At 47.2% G+C, this 14,322-nt stretch overlaps 1 protein-coding gene across 1 annotated transcript in view; it reads right to left on the bottom strand.

Moving 5' to 3' along the window:
- The window catches only part of HBEGF (heparin binding EGF like growth factor), a 702,627-nt gene that overhangs the window by 217,776 nt on the left and 470,529 nt on the right, over positions 1 to 14,322 (bottom strand). The window contains exon 3 of the mRNA XM_082255679.1: positions 5,619 to 5,778. Coding sequence (XP_082111805.1) covers positions 5,619 to 5,778 — 160 coding nt within the window. The remainder of the gene's footprint in view (positions 1 to 5,618; positions 5,779 to 14,322) is intronic.

The following is a 14,322-nucleotide window of genomic DNA, read 5'->3' as shown; positions in this document are numbered from 1 at the left end:
TTTATGTTACATTTTTTTGGTAAAAAAAATCGCAAAAAGCGTATTTTGATTGGTTTGCGCAAAAGTTATTGCGTTTACTAACTAAGGGAAAGATTTTTGTCATTTTTGTTGTTTTTTTTTTTAACGAGTAATGGCGGCGATCTGCGATTTTTTTTGCGGGACATTGAGGCGGACAGATAGGACCCTTGACTGACATTTTTGGGGTTACCAGTGACATTACTGCAGTAATCAGTGCTATACATATGCACTGTTACTGTTAAAAATGACACTGGCAGTGAAGGAGTTAACTTTATTGGAGAGGGAGGGGTTAAGTGTGTCCCTGGGGGCGTGTTTCTAACTGTGATTGGCTGTGGCTACTAGTGTAAGAACAGATATCAACGGTCCTACATAGTAGAACCGTGTGATCTCCATTCTTACACAGGGAAGAATGACAGGCGGCTTTGTTTACATTAGCCGCCTGCCTTTCTTCCGGTGTAACGGAAGATTGCGAGTGCCGGCGGACATCGGGTCCGCCGGGCACACGCGCGGGGGGGCCCGTGACCACGCGGGACCGGGAGCGCGCCTCTGGCGGCGCGCGCTCGCTCCCTAGAGCCTCACAGGCTAGCGACGTAGACCTACGTCGCTTTGCCTGTGAGGGGCTGACCGCCGCAGTAAATAGTCGTGCGATGGTCGGCAAGCGGTTAATGGATACGCAGACGATTAAAAACGAATAGAAATTGATGTAAAAAGACAAACAACAGAATATCTAACTCTTTAACCACATCCATACCGGCGCATAGTAATATGATGCCGGCAGGATGGCTTTACCGTTCCGGGCGGCCGTCATATGACGTCCGCCCGTTCTAGCTGCTACTGCGCGCAGCGATCAGGGATGAGGCTCTTCCCTCGGACATAGCCCATCCCTGATCAAGGTAAACAGCCAATAGAAATTGGCTGTTTACCATGTGATCGGCTGTGTCAATCACAGCCGATCACATGAGTGGCTCCAGCACGAGTCGGTCGTTCTCTCTGCAATGCGCACCCCCGGGGGCGCGCAGAGCAGCGATCGGGGACGAGACCCGTCCCTCGGACAGAGCCGATCCCCGATCTAGGTAAAGAGCCAATGAAATTGGCTCTTTACCACGTGACCGGCTGTGTCCAATCACAGCCGGTCACAAATGTCAACAGAGAAAACGGTAACTAGCTGTCACTGTGTTCTCCTCCTCACACACTGATCCTGTGTGAGGAGGAGATTGTGGTAACAGCTAGTTACCAATTACAGTGCACGCTAAACACACTGATTGCCCCCCCCCCCCCCCCCAATAAAGAGCACCTGTCACTAGCCCATCAAAGTACCTGTCACTAGCCCATCAAAGTACCTGTCACTAGCCCATCAAAGTACCCGAGTACCTGTCACCAGCCCATCTCTGATGACAGGTACTCGGGTACTCTGATGGGCTGGTGACAGGTATTCGGGTACTCTGATGACGGGTACTCGGGTACTCTGATGACAGGTATGCAGGTACTCTGATGACAGGTACGCAGGTACTCTGATGACAGGTACGCAGGTACTCTGATGATGGGTACGCAGGTACTCTGATGACGGCTACGCGGGTACTCTGATGACGGGTACTCGGGTACTCTGATGACAGGTACTCGGGTACTCTGATGACGGGTACTCGGGTACTCTGATGACAGGTAGTCGGGTACTCTGATGACAGGTACTCGGGTACTTTGAGTACCTGTCAACGGAGTACCCTTCATCAGAGTACCCGAGTACCTGTCACCTACCCATCAGAGTACCCGAGTACCTGTCACCTACCTGACGCCTGAAGTACCCGAGTACTTGCCGCCTGCTCATAAGTACCGATCACTACTCATCAGTACTCATCAGTACCTATCACGTATCAGTACTGATCATCAGTACCCATCAGTACAGTATCACCTATCAGTATCAGTACTACTCATCAGTACCTATCACCTGCCTGTCACCTGCCCATCAGAGTACCCGAGTACCTGTCACCTGCCTATGGGAGTACCCGAGTACCTGCCACCTGCTCATCAGTACCAGAGTACCTGTCACCTGCCTGTCACCTGTCCAGCAAAGTACCCGAGTACCTGTCACCCTTCATACAGCCACCATGTCCAAGTCCATAAAGGTTTATATACGTCCTCCGTTTAAACCTAAATACCGGTGTTATGGCAGCAGATAGCTGCCATAACCCTGGTATTTTTTTAAACGGTGGAAGGTTGGCTTTCCGATAAGGGTGGTCCCAGCGGCGGATTCGCCGTGGGATCACCCTTCCGGGATGGCGGAAGAGGCGCCCCCCCCGTTCCGGTCCTTTTCCCCGCTTACCGGACCTGCCGGCAGCAGGGAAAACGATCCAGTCCCGGATCCTCACAGACAGGATGACGAGAGAGGGCAAGCTTGCCCTCACTTGACTCTATGGTCTTGGAGGACCGAAGCTACGGAAAATGTTGTTGCCTAGCAACCGGTTTAAAGGTCCTTTTTTTTTTTTTTTTCATTTTATATAATTATTTTTATTTATTTATTTTTTCTATCTTTTAGTGTACTTGTGAGATCTGAGGACTTTTTGACCCCAGATCTCACAAAAAAGAGGTCCTGTCGTGCCTATTTCTATTACAAGGAATGTTTACATTCCTTTTAATAGAAATAAAAATGATACATTTTTTTTAAAAGGTGTAAAAATAAAAAATAATAAATAAAATAAATAGTAAAAAAAAAAAAAAATTTAAAGCGCCCTGTCCCCGTGAGCTTGCGCGCAGAAGCGAACGCATACAGAAACCCCGCCCACATATGTAAACGGTATTCAAACCACACATGTGAGGTATCGCCGCGATCGTTAGAGCAAGGGGAATAATTTGAGCCCTAGACCTCCTCTGTAACTCAAAGATGGCAACCTGTAGAAATTTTTAAATTGTCGCCTATGGGGATTTTTAAGTACCAAAGTTTGTCGCCATTCCGTGAGCGTGCGCAATTTTGAAACATGACATGTTGGGTATCTATTTACTCGGCGTAACATTATCTTTCACATTATGGAAAAAAATTGGGCTAACTTTACTGGTTTCTTATTTTTTAATTGAAGAAAGTGAATTTTTTCTAAAAAAATTGCGTTTGGAAGACCGCTGCGCAAATACGGTGTGATAAAAAATATTGCAATAATCTCCATTTTATTCTCTAGGGTCTCTGCTAAAAAAAATATATAATGTTTGGGGGTTCTAAGCAGTTTTCTAGCAAAACAACTGATTTTAGCTTGTAAACACCAAATGTCAAAAATAGGCCTAGGCAAGTGGCTAGGATGCATGATGGTGCTCCTTGGATGTTAGGCCCCTCTATATGGCTAGGCTGTGAAAAAGTCTCACACATGTGGTATTGCCATACTCAGGAGGAGTGGCAGAATGTATTTTGGGGTGTCATTTTTGCTGTGTACATGCTATGTGTTAGGAATATCCTATAAATTGGACAACTTTGTGTAAAAAAAAAAGTTTTCATTTTTTTCCCACATTCCAAAAACTTGTGGAAAAAAATGATATGTTCAAACGACCCATAATGCCTCTTAGAATATACGCTGGAGTGTTTGCTTTCCAAAATGGGGTAATTTTGTGGACTTTTCCATTGTATTGGTGCTCTAGGGCCTTCAAAAGTGTGATAGGTAGTAAGAAAGTTTTATGTTTATTTATGCTCCTAGAACGCCTGAAGGTGCTACTTGGACGTGGAGTCTCTTTTTGTGGCCAGGCTGTGTAAAAGTCTCACACATGCGGTATCACCATACTCAGAAGGAGTAGCAGAATGTATTTTGGGGTGTCATTTTTGCTGTGTACATGCTATGTGTTAGAAATGGCTTATAAATTGACAACTTTGTGGGAAAAAAAAAGAAAAAAAAATGTTTTTCTTCATTTTCCCAAGAATTGTGGGAAAAAATTATAACTTCAAAAAACTCACCATGCCTCTTACTAAATGCCTTGGACTGTCTACTTTACAAAAAGGGGTCATTTGGGGGGTATTTGTACTGTCCTGACATTTCAGGGCCTCAAGAAAGGAGATAGGCCGTCAGTACATCTGGTGTGATCAATTTTCAGCAATTGGTACCATAGCTTCTAGACTCAATAACTTTCACACAGACTAAAAAATATACACTAATTTGGGTTAATATTACCAGAGATATGTAGCAGTATAAATTTTGGCCCAAATGTATGAAGAAAAATTTATTTTTTGCAAAATTGTATAATAGAAACTAAAAAAAAGTGTTTTTTTTTCAAAATTTTTGCTCTTTTTTTGCTTATATCACGAAGAAAAAAAAACCCAGTTGTGATCAAATACCACCAAAAGAAAGCTCTATTTGTGTGAAAAAAATGATAAAAATTTTGTTTGGTTACAGAGCAATTGTCATTCAAAGTGTGAGAGTGCTGAAAGCTGAAAATTGGTCTGGGAAGGAAGGGGGTCTAACTGCTCTGTATGGAAGTGGTTAATGATGGGGGGGGGGGGGGGGCGCCGATACAACTTCTCGCCAAGGGCGCTGGAGACCTTAGGTACGCCTCTGTAAATTGGACCCAGTCTGTCAGATTAAACTAAAAACGTACCGTAATCGAATCCACACATCCTGGCGGAGGATCCGTGAAACAATAGCGAATTTTCATTCGCTATTGTCACACAATTAGTGGGCTCGGGGCGCACTGCTCTGCGCCCCGGGTCCACCCTTTTCTGAAGCCTATTAGAGCCTCTGGCTCTAATCAGGTGACTCTGGCTCTAATCAGAACTCCATGAGTCCGGCACCCACATGCAGATTAGGGGGCCGGAAGCATGGATGGGGGGGGCAGTGCTCATGTGCCCCCAACGCACCAGCCACCACTGTCAAGGGGTGTTGATAATTGCTGGGTGAGCAAGGTGTGCCCTATTAAACCATGCAGAGATATCAAAAACAATTAGGCAGCTCCTCTGGGGCTAGCAAAGCACTTAAGCCGACCATGCATGGATAGAAATTTGGCCAGTTCAACAGCGCTCAGCCATGTATAGGCAGGATGGTTGTACAGAAGTTGAACTACTGATTGACTTCTGTACAACCAGCCTGCTTGGTTTTTCTTTATCGATCAGTGCCGCTGGCCCCAGGGAAGTCTCCCAGCTGTCAGAATACAATAGCTTAGCAGGAGTGATTCCCCCATCCACGTGGAGTGTGGGAGTGGGGGGAATCGGGTTCTTTTTTCTTTTCTTTCAACCCTCTGGTTGAATGAAAAAGAATGACCAACGAATGGACTGCCTTAGTAATGTTGCCACTGTTACAAGAAAGAAAAAGTAACATTTATATAATTTTGAGAACCAAAGCTGGTTGCAAATTTAAAATAAACAGTAAAATGTATTAGTATGAATAGTTGGTGTAACAAATATATTATAACTGTTAATGATGTAGTTTACCTTAATGTGGCCGCCTCCTATATTCCCCATGTTTTTATTTTCTCTTTTTTTTGTTAATATTTTGAAGAATTAAAGAATGAACTTTCAATGGTATTTTCTTGTGTCCAATTTAGGAGAAATCTAGCAAAATCATTATGACCTTTGTAATGATTTTTCTTTAGAGATAAGAGCCTCGATTTGTAAAAAAACAAATAAAAATTTTACATACACACAGGATGGTGTCTTCTGTGCTTTAAGGTATCGACATTCTCCATGAAAACAAAAGTCTTTGTATTTCCGTAGACATGGATTCCTTTTTCGGCCTTTACCTTTCTTCCTTCTGTGACTTTTGTTTTTTGGGATATCATCACTCTTCATTAAAAAGGCAGCTAAGAAAAACAAAAAAGGAAAAAAAAAAATACAAGACATATAGTCACAAAAAATAAAAAAAATTGCTTCTACGGTAAATGCCAGTATAACTGTTTAGTTTACAGCAGCTCACCTTTCAATTTTAACCACTTGTGTATATTACCACTTGTGAATTTTTAACTTTTTCACACTTATTTTAATGTCTGCATTATTTGCTAAAAATTACTGTAAACTCAACGAAAAAGTATACATTTTCTAAAAGCAGAGGCCCTGGAGAAGAAAATGGTGGTAGTTGCAATTTTTATTTCACATGATTTTTGTGCTATTTATCAAAGGAATATGTTTTGAAAAAAATACACTAAAATAATTCTAGTGCTAACAAACACAATTTTTAAAAATAAATCAATAAAGGAATGAGTTTGTGTTGCATAAATTAACACCAAACATGTCAAACTGCAAAAATTGTGCATATATATGCCCATGAAATCGCAAAAAAACAATGATATTCAAAATTCTCCACAAGCAATGCTTTAAAAGCCCACAGGTTATCTGTTTAGAGTAAACATTAATTATGGCCCTAGAATTAATAAAGCGGACCTTCACAGCATCTGAGCACCTCAAACCAAAATTGCTGTTTTATTTATTTTTAATATTCTTAGCAAACTCCCCCATCCATCCATGTCTCCATGCTTCATTGTGGTGGGAAATCTCCCAAAAGAAACGAGGAAGTAACTGAAAAAATGTAAAAAAAAAAAAGTTTAAAACAAGTAAATACGATATACTTCAATGTTGATTGTGAGAGTGCAGTTCCCCTTTAATCTGACTCCAATGTTTGTGAGGTTGCCTCACATGAGTGGCACAATTGTTGTTACACAAAAATGCTCACCCCATGCTGACTTTGCATGGGATGAAAGGATTTTTAAATTCCTTTTTATTTTATTAGATTTTTTTACACTTTACTTTTTTTTTTTTTTTACTTTATTGCTATCACAAGGGGGCTAACAATTATTATCTATTAGCTCCCCATATCTCTCCTGCCCTTCAATGTGGCTATTCCAGCACAGCTGCATCCTTGGCTTTACTAGTCGAAGAATGACAGCTGTGATCTTGGATGAAACGTAATGAACATCACTTCTTTTGTCATTAGTCGCAGGAGGGATCGAGGAAAATATGTTCCCCAAGTTCCTCTTACTCCCACTAGGGAACTTGTTTCCCACAGTCCTGGGCTCCCCAGAAGCACTTTGTTAGCCCCACTGTGATCACTTTTATCAGAAAGCCCTTCACTGGTTCTTAAAGCTGGTATTATATCAAACATACAGCTAATGGTCTGCCATGATGTTTATAAATGTATCTTGGTAGGCAAGTGGTTAAATTACTATCAAATGTGCCTGTCCATTAATGGTGTAATTTTTGGAGTAAGTGCGGGTTGTTGATTGTGCTAGTTTTGTGCATGTGCAATGTCAAAGAAGATATTACTGGGAGTGAGATCTCTCCGGGGAAAGATCAATGTGTGTGTGCTAGAGTTGGGATCTCACTGGGTGAAGACCAATATGTGTGTGAGATGGGTGGACTCTAGAGATCAACCGATTATCGACAACACCATATATATCGGGGGTCAATATGCACTTTCCCCGATATATCGGAATCGGCCTTTGAATTTACTGACATTGATGATATTTTCAAGACGTCATCGCGTATGTTGCGCCACGTGCCTCCACGCACTGGACAGCTCTTAGACCGTGCCTCCCTCTGCCTCATTACAGTCTCTTTCACCCGCCGCGGCCACACTGGAGTCTGCATGTGGCACAGGCGGTCGGTCGGGACAGTGAGTTCTTCTACATCTAGTGAGTGAACAGTGACCAACAGTCTGACACACATTCTGTATCTGTTCTGTTCTGTAACACAGCGGCCGCGAAAAACCCACCCACCGCCCACAGCTGCCTTGTGCCAGCCAGCAACCCAGTCCCACACACCCACTGTGTACCAGCCAGCCACAGGCCCTGCCTGAGTCCTGACTGTACCAGCTAGCCAGCCACAGGCCCTGGGCCTGTACTTGCCAGGCCAGCCACCACACAGGGCGCCAGCCAGCCACCAAAGGGTGCCAGCCAGCCACCAAAGGTTGATGACAGCCAGCCACCCACCCACCCAGTGCCAGGAGCCAGCCACGAAATGGTGCCAGCCAGCCACCACAGGGTGGCACTGCCAGCCAGTGACCAAAGGGTGCCAGCCAGCCACCCATCCACCACAGGGTGCCAGGCAGCCAGCCACCACAGGGTGCCAGCCAGCCAACCACCACAGGGTGCAAGCCAGACAGCCACCCACCACAGGGTGCCAGCAAGCCAGCCACCCACCACAGGGTGCCAGCCAGCCACCCACCACGGGGTGCCAGCCAGATAGCCACCCACCCACCACCACATGGTGCCAGCCACCCACCACAGGGTGCCAGCAAGCCAGCCACCCACCACAGGGTGGCAGCCAGACAGCCACCACAGGGTGCCAGCCAGCCACCCACCCACAACCACAGGGTGCCAGCCAGACAGCCACCCACCACAGGGTGCCAGCCAGCCAAAGGGGGTGCCAGCTAGCCAGTCACCCACCACAGGGTGCCAGCCAGTCACCCACCATGGGGTGCCAGCCAGGCAGCCACCCACCCACCACCACAGGGTGCCAGCCAGCCAGACAGCCACCCACCACAGGGTGCCAGCCAGCCAGACAGCCACCCACTACAGGGTGCCAGCCAGCCAGCCACCCAACACAGGGTGCCAGCCAGCCAGCCAGACAGCCATCCACTACAGGGTGCCAGCCAGTCACCACAGGGTGCCAGACAGCCATTTTGTTTAAGCCTATTAGTGTCTGACTCTTTCTTGTTTCAATGGAGATGGATGGAGATAGAAAAATTAAAAGTGTGGTCTGGGACTATTTCTCTTCTCCATCTCCAGGAAAATCAGCAGCACTGTGCAACACTTGCAAAAATAATGTGAGCATGGGATCCATAACTGCAAAAACCAAAAATACTTCTAATCTTTGGGCCCATCTAAGAGTTCATCATGTTGAATTGTATAATGCAGCACAGAAAAAAACAAAATTAATCACAAGGTGAATCATCCCTATCCCAGGCAACAATAACAGATATGTTTCAGAAAAAAACAGGTGGCTAAAATCTGATGGAAGATCCCAACTGCTGGACAGAGTAATTACAGAGATGATGGTGACTCATAACCAGCCATTCACAATAGTGTCTGACTCTGGATTTAAGCAGTTGATGTCCATAGTTGAGCCAAGGTACACACTTAAGAGTGACAAGTTTTATCGAACTGAAATGCTGCAAAAGATTCACCAAAAGGTCCTTGACAAAGTAAAGATGATGCTGCAACCAGAGAATACTGGCAACTCACTCTCATTCACGACGGACTGCTAGTCAGGACAAACAGAATCACTAATGAGTCTTATATGCCACTTCATTGACAGCGGATGGACAAGAAGGCATTTGGTGTTAAAGACAAAAGTGATGCAAGGATTCCACACTGGGGAGTACATTAAAGAAAAGTTTCTGGGGGGCGTGGCCGAACTGCGGATGTGAGAGGACGTGCACGCTGTGAGCTCCGCTGCTGATCCTTCCAATTCTCCTGTGTAACCTCGTATCCTGCTTTGCTTTTTGTCACCCGCCGGTGCCTTGTGTCCCCCGGAGTGCCGTGGTCGCTCGTGAGTCCTCCATATTCCTCAGAGAGATGTCTAAACGGGGTAAAGAGGGGAAGCCTGCACAGGCCGGCCCGATCCAAGATGGCGGCGCCCCACAGCGTGAAGCTCAGAAAGCCACTTATTTGGAGGCTGCACAGAAGCTGTTTGCCAAACCTGCTTCCTGGGACACCCCACTACAGTCTGGGGACAATCGGTCCGGCTCCCCTGGGTCACATTCTGACACGGATGACACTGTACCGCTGGGGGATCTCTCCCGCCAGATTGCTGATTGGGAGGTTGCTGATGCGGACCAGGCCCCGAGGCAGTCATCTCCAGGCCCAGATACCAAACCAACGTTAAGGGACATTATGGCTGCGGTGACCACCTGTACCACCTCGATTACGGCCCTGACAGCGGAATTGAAGGGAGTTAAGGCTGAGATATCCTTCATGAGGCATGACATGCAGAAGCTGCGGGAGAGGACAGCTGCGGTGGAGGGCAGGGTAAGCTCCCTGGAAGATGATATGGTGCCTCTGCAGAGGGAAGTGAAGCATACTGCCCTGCTCTCGGCCCAGCAAGCTGCACGTTTGGATGATTTGGAGAATAGGATGAGACGGAGCAACATCAGAGCCATTGGTATCCCTGAGCGGGCAGAAGGTAAAAATCCTGTGGCTTTTATTGAGAACTGGTTGCTTTGTACTTTTGGGCAAGAGTCCTTTACTGCTATGTTTTCGGTGGAACGTGCTCATCGGGTGCCAATGCGACCTCTCCCTCCAGGAGCCCCCCCCGCGCACTTTCATCTTTAAGCTCCTCAACTATAAGGACAGAGACACCATCCTCACTAAAGCTAGGGGCATGCAGGTGAGGATGAAAATCGACAATTCCAGGATTTCCCTGTTTCCAGATTATTCTGCGGAGGTGCAAAAGCAACGGGCGAAATTTGTGGAAGTGAAAAGGAGATTACGGGACCTGAACATTCAATACACTATGCTGTACCCTTCCGAGCTCCGGGTGGTGGTCCGGGATGAGGTGCTGTTTTTTGATAAACCTTCTGCTGCTGTTCAGTGGTTGGATGCCAATGGTGGGGCCTTGAGGGCGGCTGCCTCCCCCAGGCGGGAAGACCCCTGATTTTGCCTGCTATCTGGCACTCTAAGACTCTGTTTGGCCGGGACTGGTTTTCCTACGCTATCTGGAATCCAGATGTTACACGCACTTCTCCTGTTTTGGCGGGAGCTCTCTTGCTGCACTAATGGCTACTATCCCTCACATGGTTGCTAGTTTCGAGGAGACTGCAATGGAATCTGTGGTCCCTCTCCGGTTTCCCCCCTCTAGTCCTGACTGAACATACCCCATTGACTGGCCCTCTTCCCCACACGTGGCAGACGTGTACTCTCTCCCCCCCTTTTTTTGTGTATTTTTTTTCCTTTTCTTTGGTTATGAACTTTGGTACAAGTGACACTCATACTGCATGCTCACTATTGCTCCACTGCATCTCTAATGTCCCACTTGCCTGCTGCTACTCATGCCTGTTTTATATGATGGGGTTGCTCCTGTCTGGTGTGTGCTGGAAAATGCATTTCTTGTTGTCTCTATATGGCTGGGATATACTGCTAGGGTGCGGTGGGATCACCCTGTCTGGGTGCCTTGCACTGCCTTTCTGGCCGGGGTACCTGAAGCACCCTTTATGTCTTCGCATCACTTATGGCTGACAGTGTATGTGTGATGTCATGGAATGTACGGGGCCTCGGTAACCCGGTCAAGAGAACAGCGGTGCTTCGCAATATTAAACGCTTGCAGGCGGACATTGTTTGTCTGCAAGAGACTCATATGTCTCCCTCCGCTACCCCACTCCTAGCTCCTAGTATGTTTAGCCACCAGTTTCATTCTGTCTATTCCACCTACTCGAGGGGGGTCTGTATTTTAATCAGAAAGGGGGTGAGCTTTGCATGCTCACAGTCTGTAATTGACCCTGAGGGCCGGTTTGTAGTATTATCTTGTCAGGTAGCGAGTCTTAGCTGCATACTTGTGGCGGTCTATGTGCCTCCCCCATACTCTGCAGGGGTGCTGAAACGTATTATCCCACATATTGCACAACTTCCTGACGTGCCTCTGCTGATGATGGGGGACTACAATGCTGTTCTGGACACTGCCCGGGATCGGTTTTCCCCTCACTCCGGTGGACTTGTGCCGGCCGGGGGGGTTACGTCCCTTGCTCGGCTGGTGGGTGAACTGGGACTGACGGATGTATGGAGGATGGGTCACCCGGATGTATGGAAGTTTTCGTGCTTCTCGGCATCTCATTCGGGATTATCTAGAATTGATATGGGGTTGGGTAATAGTTCACTGCTGCCTTTAGTGGTCGCGGCGGACTATGCACCTCGGTTGGTGTCCGACCACTCTCCGTTCTGGGTGCGCTTGTCTTTGTCAGATGCTCGGGGAAAATCACTTTGGAAACTCAATGCGTTTTGGCTGACGCTCTTTCCTAGTCTGGATCCCTTGCCACCCAAGTTAACTTCATTTTTTGCTGATAACCTTGACTCTGCTGAGGTTGGGGTGGTGTGGGACGTGGCTAAGGCGTTTATGAGGGGTCAGTTCATACGCACTGTTAACGCTATTAAGACGGACACCAAGGTCTGGGAAAATATTGTGTGGGAGGCGGTGACTAAGGCGGAGGGAGATTATGTTAGTGACCCCTCCGAGGATACTCAGAGGTCGTGGTTGGCTGCCCAGTCTATGGCCAAATCGGTCTCGGTCCAAAAGGCTGAGAACAAGCGTTTCTTTTTGCAGCAGAGGTATTTTGAGGAAGGTGAGAACACGGGCCATATGTTGGCTATGCTGGTTCGCTCACAACAGCCCACGGCCTTTATACCTACAATTAAGGATCCTCGGGGGGTGCCCTGGCCCGCCACGGCCGACATAGGGAGAGTGCTTGGGGAGTTTTATGCAGATCTTTACTCCTCTAAAGTCTCGGCTGATTCCCGAGAGATTGCGGAATTTTTAGCCTCCTGTGACTTGCCCTCTCTCTCTGCCTCGAACGTGGCTATGCTTGGCGCTCCCCTTACGGAAGACGAAATATATGTGGCCTTGAAATCTGCTAAACCTGGTAAATCTCCGGGGGCGGATGGTATCCCGTCGGAGGTTTACAGTCGGTATGCTGACCAGCTGGTGCCTATGTTGTTACGTGTATATAATGATGCTTTCCTAACTGGCCGCCTACCTGACTCCATGTCTAAAGCCATTGTTGTTTTACTATTGAAACCGAACAAGGATCCGCAGTTGGCAGATTCTTACAGGCCCATCTCTTTACTGACAACAGATGTTAAACTCCTAGCTAAGATTCTGGCCACTAGGTTGTCCTCGGTTGTTGGTGGGGTTGTCTATAGGGATCAGTCGGGGTTTATCCCGACCAGATCGACAGCTCTTAATCTTCGCCGGTTATTCCTGAACCTTCAGATCCCGGTGGACAATCCTGGGAACCGGGCAATCTTCTCGTTAGATGCTGCTAAAGCATTCGACAGTGTAGAGTGGGTGTACCTCTGGGAGGTCCTCAAACGATTTGGGGTGGGCAAGAACTTTCTGACTTGGGTGAAAATATTGTATGCTGCCCCCACGGCCAGATTGAGAGTGAACGGAGAACTCTCTGAGCCCTTCTGTCTTCACAGGGGGACTAGACAAGGCTGCCCGTTATCTCCTTTGCTGTTTGCCTTGGCATTGGAGCCTTTAGCGGTGCGGATTCTGTCCTCCCCTGAGATAGTGGGGTTCAGAAGGGGCTCACATGCAGACGTTATCTCTCTCTATGCAGACGATACGTTGCTCCATCTGGGCGACACAGGGGAATCTCTACGGGCGGATATGTCCCTTATCGACTACTTTGGGTCTCTATCAGGCTTTTCCATAAATTGGGATAAATCGGTTTTGATGCCGCTTGATCCAATAACTCACCCCCTCCCTAATTGTGCATCAACGGTACGAGTGGTAGACTCCTTTAAATACTTGGGGATCTGTGTGTCTCCTGATCCTACCCAGTATATTACACTGAATCTTATACCTCTGCTGCAACGGTGCGCGAGTTGGTGCAAGCTGCCTTTATCTGTGGCTGGGCGGGTTAATCTAATTAAGATGGTGTGGGCTCCCCAACTTCTGTACGTTCTGCATAACTCCCCGATTTGGCTGCCTCGGAAATGGTTTTATAGGATAGAATCACAGTTTCGGGAACTAATATGGTGCAAAAGGGTGGCTAGGATTATGCTTAAAACTTTGCAGATGGACAAGGATTACGGTGGGTTCGCGGTTCCTAACCCCAGAGTGTATTTTCTGGCCTCTCAGGTTCAACATATGGGGGGTTGGGGCCTTTTAGACCCTCTGGACCCTATCAAGTCCCTTTTAGCCCCTCCTGACTCTCCTCACCCGGTGCTTGTCCATCTTGAGGCAGGGTTTTCCCATATGGTGGCGAAGCTGCTGACGCTTACTCTGATTCGCATGGTGTGGCGCTGTGTTAAGGGGATGTTGAAGATCAAGGGTATCTTCCTCAGACTCCAATCTGGCACAATCGCAACCTCTCGGAACTGTTCCGTTTGGAGGGCGCTGCGTTGTGGGAAGCCCATGGTTTATACTTTATGGCACAGTTATTCCGTGCCCGGGTGTTGAAATCTTTTCAAGACCTGCAGAGAGTGTGATATCCCTAGGCACTGTTTCTTTAGATACCTACAATTACGGCATGCGATGGTGGCTCAGGCAAACTTGTCTACCTTGCTGCCCGACACTCACCGTCTGATGGGGGAGGTCTTCCAAGCCTCCGACATGAAGGGTAAGACATGGGATTTGTGCCTTTCCTCGATCCCACTGGTGTCGGTGTCGGCCTCTCATAAGATATCTCCTCTATTTTT

The sequence above is a fragment of the Pelophylax lessonae genome (genome assembly GCF_965119305.1).
Source record: "Pelophylax lessonae genome assembly, chromosome: 4".
Taxonomy (NCBI): domain Eukaryota; kingdom Metazoa; phylum Chordata; class Amphibia; order Anura; family Ranidae; genus Pelophylax; species Pelophylax lessonae.
The sequence above is the reverse complement of the archived record's forward strand: the minus strand, read 5'-3'. Positions and strand labels throughout refer to the sequence as shown.